Source organism: Rhinoderma darwinii, chromosome 2 (assembly GCF_050947455.1).
Source record: "Rhinoderma darwinii isolate aRhiDar2 chromosome 2, aRhiDar2.hap1, whole genome shotgun sequence".
Lineage (NCBI taxonomy): Eukaryota > Metazoa > Chordata > Amphibia > Anura > Rhinodermatidae > Rhinoderma > Rhinoderma darwinii.
In genome coordinates, this window is record NC_134688.1 from 297,657,296 (window position 1) to 297,667,660 (window position 10,365).

At 43.1% G+C, this 10,365-nt stretch overlaps 1 protein-coding gene across 1 annotated transcript; it reads left to right on the plus strand.

Moving 5' to 3' along the window:
• The first annotated feature begins 5,873 nt into the window (after nucleotides 1-5,873).
• RABIF (RAB interacting factor) lies at nucleotides 5,874-8,273 on the plus strand. Its single transcript, XM_075853490.1, has 2 exons — nucleotides 5,874-6,175; nucleotides 6,866-8,273. Exons 1-2 carry the CDS (start codon nucleotides 6,065-6,067, stop codon nucleotides 7,109-7,111), a joined length of 357 nt encoding a protein of 118 aa, XP_075709605.1. The 5' UTR covers nucleotides 5,874-6,064; the 3' UTR covers nucleotides 7,112-8,273.
• Nucleotides 8,274-10,365: the final 2,092 nt, after the last annotated feature.

A 10,365-nucleotide genomic window follows, 5' to 3' on the forward strand; every position in this document is an offset into this window, starting at 1 on the left:
GGCGATGCAAAATGTGCAGAGTGTCCAAAAGCAGATAAGATCGGGCGCCATTTATAAGTGCGATACCCGCCACATATCTGCGGATTATTATTTATTTACTGCATTATTATACCCTCTAATTATACCCTGATGTACTCCGCACAGATAACATATGCCCCCACATTATAAACGGAAACACCAGTAAAACCCCAAACAGAACAACTACCAAGCTACATCTGCGCCCCAAAAGCCAAATTCCGCTCCCTCCCTTCTGAGCCCTGCAGCGTGCCTAAACACCAATTTACGTCCACAGATATGGCATTGCCATACCCGGGAGAACCCGGTTAATATTTTATGAGGTATTTGTCTTCAGTGGCACAAACTGGGCATAACATATAGTGCACTAAAATGGCATATGAGTGGAAAATTTTAATTTTCACTCCGCACCATGCGCTGTGCATTAACCCCTTCGCACACCACAACATAGCATGTCTTACTGTGGGGGGTGATGTATGGAGCGTCTCACGTGAAAAATAAAGAATTTAAAACGGCAAAATCGCAGTTTTTTTGGTCACCTTGGCTCTACCTAAAAATGTAATAAAAAGTGCTCAAAAAGTTGTATGTACCAAAAAATGGCACCAATAAAAACGAACGCTCGTCCCTCAATAAATAAGCCCTCACACCGCTCTATTTACTGAAAAATAAAAAAGTTGTGGCTCTTGGAACGCGGGGAGGAAAAAACGAAAAAGGAAAAGGAAAAAATGGATCAGTCCAGAAAGGGTTAATTACTTTCTAATGAAAAACCATTTATGACCACACGTGGGGTATTGCCGTACTCGGGAGAAATTGCTTTACAAATGTTGGGCAGCTTTTTCCCCCTTTATCCTTTGTGAAATTGAAAAAAATGCAACATTTTAGTGGAAGAAATGTTGATATTCATATTCACGGCCTAATTCTAATAAATCCTGCAAAAGACTTGTGGGGTCTAAATGCCCACTATATCCCTAGATAGATTCTTTAAGTGGTGTAATTTCCACTTTTGCGGGGTTTCCACTGTTTTGGCCTCTCAGGGGCTTTGCAAATGCGACATGGCACCCAAAAACCATTTCAGCTAAATTTGAGCTCCAAAAGCCAAATAGCGCTCCTTCCCTTCTAAGCCCTGCTGTGGGTCCAAACAGCAGTTTATTACCACATATGGCATATTTCCGTAATCGGGAGAAATTGTTTTACAAATGTTGGGGTGCTTTTTCTCCTTTATTCCTTGTAAAAATTAAAAATGGCTACCTTTTTTCAGAAAAAAAGTTGATTTTTACCTTTACAGAATAATTCCAATGAATTCAGCAAAACAACCGTGGGGTCAAAAAGCTAACTTTACCCCTAGAAAAATTCCTTGATGAGTGTAGTTTCCAAAATGGGGTCACTTTCCGGGGGTTTCCACTATTTTGTTCCCTCCAGTGCATTTCAAACGCGACATGGCACTGAAAACTATTCCAGCAAAATCAGAATTTCAAAATCCAAATGGTGCTCCTTCCCTTCTGAGTCCTGCTGTGGGTCCAAACAGCAGTTTATTACCACATATGGGGTATTGCTATAATCAGGAGACATTGCTTTACATATGTTGGGGTGTTTTTTCTCTTTTATTACTTGAAAAAATTAACAATTTCTACGTTTTTTCAGAAAAAAAGTAGATTTTCATCTTCACAAACTAATTCAAATAAATTTAGCAAAAAAACTGTGAGTTCAAAATGCTAACTATACCCCTAGATAAATTCCCTGAGGGGTGTAGTTTCCAAAATGAGGTCACTTTTGGGGGTCTTTATTGCTTTGGCCCCACAAGACCTCTTCAAACCTGACATGGTACCTAAAATATATGCTAAAAAAAAGGAGGCCCCAAAATCCACTAGGTGCTCCTTTGCTTCTGAGGCCTGTATTTCAGTAAATTAGGACACTAGGGCCACATGTGGGGTATTTCTAAAAACTGCAGAATCTGGGCAATAAATAATAAGTTACATTTCTCGGGTAAAACCTTCTGTGGTATAGAAAAAATGTATTACAAATGAAATTTGTAAAAAAAAAATGAAATTTGTAACGTTCACCTCTACATTGCTTTAATTCCTGTGAAACGCCTAAAGGGTTAATACACTTTCTGAATGCTGTTTTGAATACTTTGAGGGGTGCAGTTTTCAAAATGGGGTGATTTATGGGGACTTTCTAATATATAAGGACCTCAAAGCCACTTCAGAACTGAACTGGTCCTTGTAAAAATCGCCTTTTGAAATTTTCTTGAAAATATGAGAAATCGCTGCTAAAGTTCTAAGTCTTGTAACGTCCTAGAAAAATAAAAGAATGTTCAAAAGACGATACCAAACTAAAGTAGACATATGGGAAATGTTAACTAGTGACTATTTTGTGTGGTATTACTATCTGTTTTACAAGCAGATACATTTAAATTTAGAAAAATGCTAATTTTTGCAAATTTTCTCCAAATCTTGGTGTTTTTTACAAATAAATATTGAATTTATGAACCAAATTTTTTCACTAACATAAAGTACAATATGTCACGAGAAAACAATCTCAGAATCGCTTGGATAGGTAAAAGCATTCCGGAGTTATTACCACATAAAGTGACACATGTCAGATTTGAAAAATCGGCTTCGTCCTGAAGGCCAAAATAGGCTCAGTCCTGAAGGGGTTAATAAAACCGTGTATCAGTGTGTTTGGTGCAACTTTCTAAATACTTTTTATTAAAAATGATTTTTACTTTTTGAGATACAGCTGCTTTATATCCTGAATACAGAGCAGCTGTATCTAGTGCTAAAACCTGTATCCGTCAGTTCAGTGGCACTGATGGGTGCAGTGTCAGCAGGTTGGGGGGGTTGGATTGCGTGTAAGGGGGAAGGAGGGGGCCCAAGTTGACTCAATAGCCCAAGGCCCATGGTACACTTAATCCGCCACTGCTGCAGTGCCACAGCCTGATCGCCTCCATGCCACGCTGCATTGATGCAGTAATTCATGCAAAAGGAGCCCCGACCAAGTATTGAGGGCATATACTGTACATACTTTTCAGTAGGCCAACATTTCTGTATTAAAAAACATTCTTGAAATTGGGCTTATATAATATTCTAATTTTCTGAGACACAAAATTTTGGGTTTTCATTAACCGTTACCATAATCTTCAACATTAAAAGAAAAAAATGCTGGAAATAGCAAAACTCTGTGTGTAATTATCTATATAATGAGTTTCACTTTTTGAATTGAATTACTGAAGTAAACTAACTTTTTGATGATATTCTAATTCATTGAGAAGGACTAGTACAAGGGAAGGGGGCTGTGTGGTACTATTTACAAGGGAGGGGCGCTGTGTGGCACTATTTACAAGGGAGGGGCGCTGTGTGGCACTATTTACAAGGGAGGGACGCTGTATGGAACTATTTAAAAGGGAGGGGCGCTTCGTGGCACTATTTACAAGGGAGGGGCGCTGCGTGGCACTATTTACAAGGGAGGGGCGCTGTGTGGCACTATATACAAGAGACGGGGCTGTGTGGCACTATATACAAGGGGGGCTGTCTGGCACTATTTACAACGGGGAGGGCTGTGTGGCGCAATCTACAGGGGTCTGTGTGTGGTGCAATCTACAGGGGTCTGTGTGTCGCTATCTACTAAGGAGGGGCTGTGTGGCACTATATACAAGGCAAGGGGGCTGTGTGGCACTATATACAAGGGAGGAGGGCTGTGTGACACTGTATACAGGGAGAGCTGTATGGCGCTATCTACAGGGGGGCTTTATGGCACTATCGCCCAGGGGGAGCACTATCTACAAGTGGGGTGTGACAATGTCTACAGGGAGGTTGTATAGCACGGTCTACAGGGGGCATTATCTATAAGGGGAGGGGGTCCAGTCTTTCCTAGTTACGCCCATGATGTCATCCTAGCTCCTGATTTTCAGACGTTTTTGTAGCAACTCACTTTTTCGCGGCGTATTTTACGGCCGTTTCTGGATCCCAAGAAATGGCCTGCACTTCTTTTTACACGGCGTCATTTTATGCGCCGTATTTTGACAATGACGTGTAAAATTAAGCCTCGTGGGAACAGAACACCGTAAATCCCATTGCAAGCAATGGGCAGATATTTGGAGGCGTAATGGTGCAGTTTTTTCATGCGTATTTCAAGGCGTAAACGGCCCGAATTACGTCTGAAACCACTGCGTGTGAACATACCCTGATTTTATGAGCCAAAGCTGTAGCCTGGATCCAAGTTAGGGTATGTTCACACGCTAGCTGGCTTTTACGGCTGAAATGACAGACTGTTTTCAGGAGAAAACAGCTGCCTTGTTTCAGCCGTAAAAGCTCCTCCTCGTATTATGCGAGGCATCTGAGACGCTCGTAAAACTTGAGCTGCTCTTCATTGAGTTCAATGAAGAACGGCTCAAATTACGTCTGAAAGAAGTGCCTTGCACTTCTTTGCCGAGGCAGTCAATTTACGCGTCGTCGTTTGACAGATGTCAAACGACGACGCGTAAATGACAGGTCGTCTGCACAGTACGTCGGCAAACCCATTCAAATGAATGGGCAGATGTTTGCCGACGTATTGTAGCCGTATTTTCAGGCGTAAAACGAGGCATAATACACCTCGTTTACGCCTGAAAATAGGTCGTGTGAACCCAGCCTAAGGAGCAAAAATGGCTCAGCTCCTTATAACCTCAGCTGTTTTTTCTTATGAGGCTATGTTCACACGCTTACTAAAAAATGTCTGACAATACGGAGCTGTTTTCAAGGGAAAACAGCCCCTGATTTTCAGACGTTTTTTAAATCAACTTGCGTTTTTGGAGCCGTTTTTCATTGACTCCATAGAAAACAGCTCCAAAACCGGCCGTAAAAAACGTCACGAAAATCGCGAGTGGCTTACAAAATGTCTGAAAATCAGTAGCTGTTTTCCCTTGTATTTTCAGACGTTTTTGAGTTTGCGTGTGAACATACCCTCAGGGTATGTGCACACACACTAATTACGTCCGTAATGGACGGACGTATTTCGGCCGGAAGTCCCGGACCGAACTCATTGCAGGGAGACGGGCTCCTAGCATCATAGTTATGTACGATGCTAGGAGTCCCTGCCTCTCTGCAGGACAACTGTCCCGTACTGTAATCATGTTTTCAGTACGGGACAGTAGTTCCACGGAGAGGCAGGGACTCCTAGCATCGTACATAACTATGATGCTAGGAGCCCGGCTCCCTGCACTGTGTTCGGTCCGAGACTTCCGGCCGAAATACGTCCGTCCATTACGGACGTTAATGTGCTCGTGTGAACCCAGCCTCATGAGGGTATGTGCACACACACTAATTACGTCCGTAATTAACGGACGTATTTCGGCCGCAAGTACCGGACCGAACTCAGTGCAGGGAGCCGGGCTCCTATCATCATACTTATGTACGATGCTAGGAGTCCCTGCCTCGCTGCAGGACAACTGTCCCGTACTGAAAACATGATTACAGTACAGGACAGTTGTCCTGCAGCGAGGCAGGGACTCCTAGCATCGTACATAAGTATGATGCTAGGAGCCCGGCTCCCTGCAGTGTGTTCGGTCCGGGACTTGCGGCCGAAATACGTCCGTTAATTACGGACGTAATTAGTGTGTGTGCACATACCCTCAGTGTCTATTTACACGCCGTGTTTTTGCAGTACAAAACAGCAATTTGCCAGCAACGTGTGATTAGACCGGGCACTGCACTGACCACTATGTATAGCTGAATACTAGAATACTGGAGCCGGAATACCCTGCAGGCGCCCTCTAGAGGAATAATGCTGCATTTTCCATGTTTGCATAGTAGGACCAGTCCAGTAACGCGCCATGCGTTCCCGCTAACTACAGGGAGTATTTCTGCGGCGAGCTGGGATTCTCCGTAGCGCTACGTAACGTCAGGCGTTTAGCAGCTTTTCTTTTGCTGTATTGAGCGATCATGGCGTTCATGTCACAACTGCAGAACCCGCTCACTCGTTTTTTGTAAGGACGATCATGTGACCCAATGACGTGAACTTTTTTGGTCACATGACCGTGACGTACTGGGGGCCTTCAGTCTGCTGAACGACGATGGACGAGACACTGGTGTCTGCTGATGGGAAGAACTCGCGGGCGGTGTTGTGTCAGCGCTGCGGCTGCCGGGTGTTATCGGCCGGGACAGCGACACTGGCACAGAGGGAGGTTAGAAACTATACGTGACTCAGACTCCGTGCCCCAGAATAAACTATAAACCTGTCCACAGAAATAGCTTATGGTGGGACCCGAGTCATAGTAATGGAAGATTACAGCGTTGTGCTGGAGAGAAATCCAGAAAGCCCTGGGCTAGTGTCCGGTCCACATTAGTGTATGTTCTATAAGGGGTATTTATTCATACATGTTACATTTGTGGTGCCTATACAGATCCATTGACACCCATAGAGCTTCCTAAAATGCCTTGTAACCTTTGTAAATCTGAACAGCACCACTGTGTGACCTTCAGGGTGGGATCTGGGGGTACTCCAGACTGGAAGCAATGTTCTCTATCGACATGACAAAAGATCACCCAGGGGGGATATCCCATCAGGACATGTCACTTTGTCACTGTATGGTAAGGCCTTTGTTCACACTGCGTTTTGGGGAATAGGTTTGGTGTACATGTTTTCAGTGTGATATTACACAGCACATAATGAAATCCAAGACCGGCTGCGTAATATACGGTCGCACTGCAGTCCCCCAAAATGAAAGCGGCTCTAGCTAGCGTACTGAACACGGCCATCCTCTCCATGACGGCCATATATTCTAATTAGACGACACCTTTTAATGCTTTTCCCCCTTAATACCACCTCCTTTTTGTTACAAAACACCATTTATTTATTTTTTTATTTCCTGCAGCTGCTTCTGCCTTCAATGAAGAAGAAATCGTCTCTGGCTGATGAGTCCAATCCAGACTGTGAGCTTCTTGTTGAGCATTGGCTTGTACATGACATGTTTACTTTTGAGAATGTGGGCTTCACCAAAGACGTAGGAAAAGTAAAGTTCCTGGTGTGTGCAGACTGCGAAGTGGGACCTATTGGTTGGCACAGTCTGGAGGAGAAGAGTAACTTTTATGTGGCATTGCAGCGAGTCCGACATGAGTGAGGAACACAAGCGCTGACCACAGGAGCCCATAGATGAGCTGAAATAACTGACTTCGTGGCGTGATGTGTTACAGGTTGGCCCTGCGCTCTACCCTAGTGCCATACAAGTCTTCTAAACACTGATTTAAGAGGTTTCAATTGTATTCAACTATATGTATAAGTCACATAACACGTGGTTGTCTTATTTCACTGAAACTTTAACTGTTATTAGATTTACTGATGTTGTTGCTGAACTGGTATATTCCTTATCCCCGCACTCCATGTACAGTAAGTTGGGATCATTTTGTTAAGCTTACAATGGAGAGCTGTAAACGGAAGTAATTCTAAGGGTCAGTTCACACAGCGTTTCTTGTACTGATTTTGACGCAGATACCATGTCTGAATGAGCACCAAGAAATGTCCCAAATCGCCTCCCATTGATTTCAATGAATAAGTGGCATGTTCTTTTTTTTCGAGTGGTTTCCACCTCTGACCTCTCATTGAAGCCGTTTAAAGATTTATTTATTTTTTTCCGCTGGTTTTTGCATTAGGTTCAACGGCCACGGAAAAACGCTGGCAATAAAAAAAAAAAAAAAAATCCGCCTCAAAATTCCTGAAGAAACTCGGTGTGAATTAGGCCTAACAGATAAAGGTGGGGTTAATACTGTAAACCTGACTTTAGGATCCACACTATTCCAGGAGGCAATGTCTTTTGTCTCACACCCCTCCTCCAGCAATATCAATCCAAAAAAGTAAGTTGGTTGCCAGTGGCTCATTTCAAGATGTTTTAGCTGTCATAAAGATGATCTGAGAGAAATTCACACTTAAAGGGGTTGTCTAGGATTTGAAAAACATGGCTTCATTCTTCCAGAAATGGCCCCACAGCAGTCCGGGTGGTTGGATGTGGTATAGCAGTCTAATGGAGGTGAGCTGCTAGCAGAAACAACACATGGACAGGTGTGACGCTGTTCTGGGAAGAAAGTGATCTTTTTCTAATGCTGGACAACCACTTTAAGCCAGTAGGATATACAAAAAGAAGGGCTTCCTATGTCTGTGTATGGAACAGTCTTGAAATGTCTTTTTAAAAATGACCAGATGTGTATAATTTGTTACTGGCGTCCTAGTAAGTGACCATTTCTGTTTTATTTGTATTTAATGGACTTAATAAATCCATTCATAAACCACTGGGTATTTTGAAAACCTCTATAAAAGTATCAATAGTTCATATTTATCCCCTCAATGCTCTATTATTGTTTGTGTATTAATGCTGTGTGATGCTACAGGTGCAGTCATGTTCACACACGGTGGATTTTATGTGCATATTTCGTACCAAAAATCTGTAGCAAAGTTTAGTTTAGTGATTGTGGTTTTATAAAACTCTGTTTACATGCTGTAGAGAAAAATCTGCAAGAAGCATGTCTATATGTCATAGATTTCTTCTTTTCCCCATATGAATGCAGAGGCAGATGAGCATTTTAAGGCCCTTTTCACAAGACCTGCATGTAAGGTCCTTTTCACACTGCATTTGCAGAGACCGTCTGAGGTATACGTTGGGAGGATTTCCAGACTGAAGCTTCCATGTTAAAAAAAAAAACCTGATATAGTTCAGTATGCTTTTAAAAAAAAAAATAATACCTCTATAATGAATAGCGCAGTAGACTGCACTATTTCATACAACAGGAGAAAAGGTATACCATCCTGACGGATGCCCAAAGGACACTCTCTTAGCCTCCGTCGGGTGATTGGGGGGCCACTGTAACGTCCATGGTCGCTGACCACGAACTCCTTCCATCCAGTCGACGCCCTTCTCTCAAGATGTCTGCACATACAGCCGTCCTTCTCCACAGTGACCACCAGGGTGCGCTCACGAGCTCAGTCCAAACTTGAGAAGCCGGAGCGCAAACATGTTGGTGATTGATCTAATTGGTCCAGAGCACTCTGGGCTATAAGAAGGTCCCAGCCCCATCCTCCTACGTCTGAGCTTTGTTGTTGTATTCCTAGTCTGTCTTGCAAATGGTCTCCCTAGTGTTTCCTGTATCCTGATCTAGTGCCGTACTTAGCTGTAGCTGTGCTGTGCTGTATACCACGCCTGTCCTGCTGCCTAGTTCTAGCCTGCCTTGCTACTGTCCGAGCTGCCACAGGTACCCTATATAAACTATAGACTCTGACCTGCGCCCTGTTGGCCAGCTGCCATACCGCCAAGGCGGTACGGCCCAGTGGGTCCACGAACCCTACGTGGCAGCCTATGAATACGTTTGACGTATACATACAGCAAACGGGCACTACAAAGACCATGTGAAAAGGGCCTAACATCAGATTTTAGGCAGTTTCTGCTGCGTGTAAATAAGCGTTGTAGAATGTTGACACTATATGGCTGTGTTCACAAAGGGTGGATACGTTGCGTAAAAGTACACAGTATATCAGTCTTGTAACTCGCAGGGAATTCCAGCCAAACAAACTGCACCAAATTGTGGTGCAGTTTTTCTGGTGAAATCGCTGCTGCGGAAAACTGGTTGCGGAAAAAAATAAATTATACTTACCCCGTTCTTTGTTGTAATAGCGACGCTTTCTTCTGTTCTCGTCTAGGCCGGCCTCCTAAGATTATGATTATGTAGTAGTCAATTGGGATGAAACGTCAACCCAGGAGGCTAGCCTGGACGGAGAACAGAAGAAAGTGTCGCTATGGCAACGGCCGGGCTGTAAGTATTCACTTTATTATTCATGTTACACACAAAAAAGTTCTGATTTTTGCGGTGGAATCGCAACATTTGCTATTTGTTGCAGAGTTTAGCTTCCCATTGAATTAAACGGGGAGAACCCACAACAGAAAAGCAGCGATTCTGAAGCAAAAAATGTACATACTGCTGATTAAAAAAAACTGCACCGCAGGTCAAATTATGAAAATAATTTTGGCAGATTTTTTTTTTTTTCTGAAGTGTGGGCATGAGAGGTGTTCAAATCTTATCCACTCTGCTGCCACTGTAATACGCTGCGGATTTTCCGCTTTTAAATCCGTTGCGGAAAAATCCACAGTGTTTCTTCTATGTGTGAACATACCCTATGAATAACAATTATTATGGTCTACATTAAAATGAAATAACTTTTCAAATACTCTGCTTGGGTCATACCAAATTTTAAGTTACTTAATGCAATTTTCTACACCCCTACAAACAGCAGATTACAAAGCTGTGCTGGTTCCCATTGGAAATTGACAGCAGTTCACTTCTCTGTCGGACATGTAACTAAACATCTTTGCTCTGATCTCTGAACTGCATT

Coding starts and splice junctions, on each gene's coding strand:
- RABIF (XM_075853490.1), top strand. CDS start 6,065: ATGGACGAGACACTGGTGTCTGCTGATGGGAAGAACTCGCGGGCGGTG. Junction 6,176..6,865: donor CGACACTGGCACAGAGGGAG/GTTAGAAACTAT, acceptor TATTTCCTGCAG/CTGCTTCTGCCTTCAATGAA.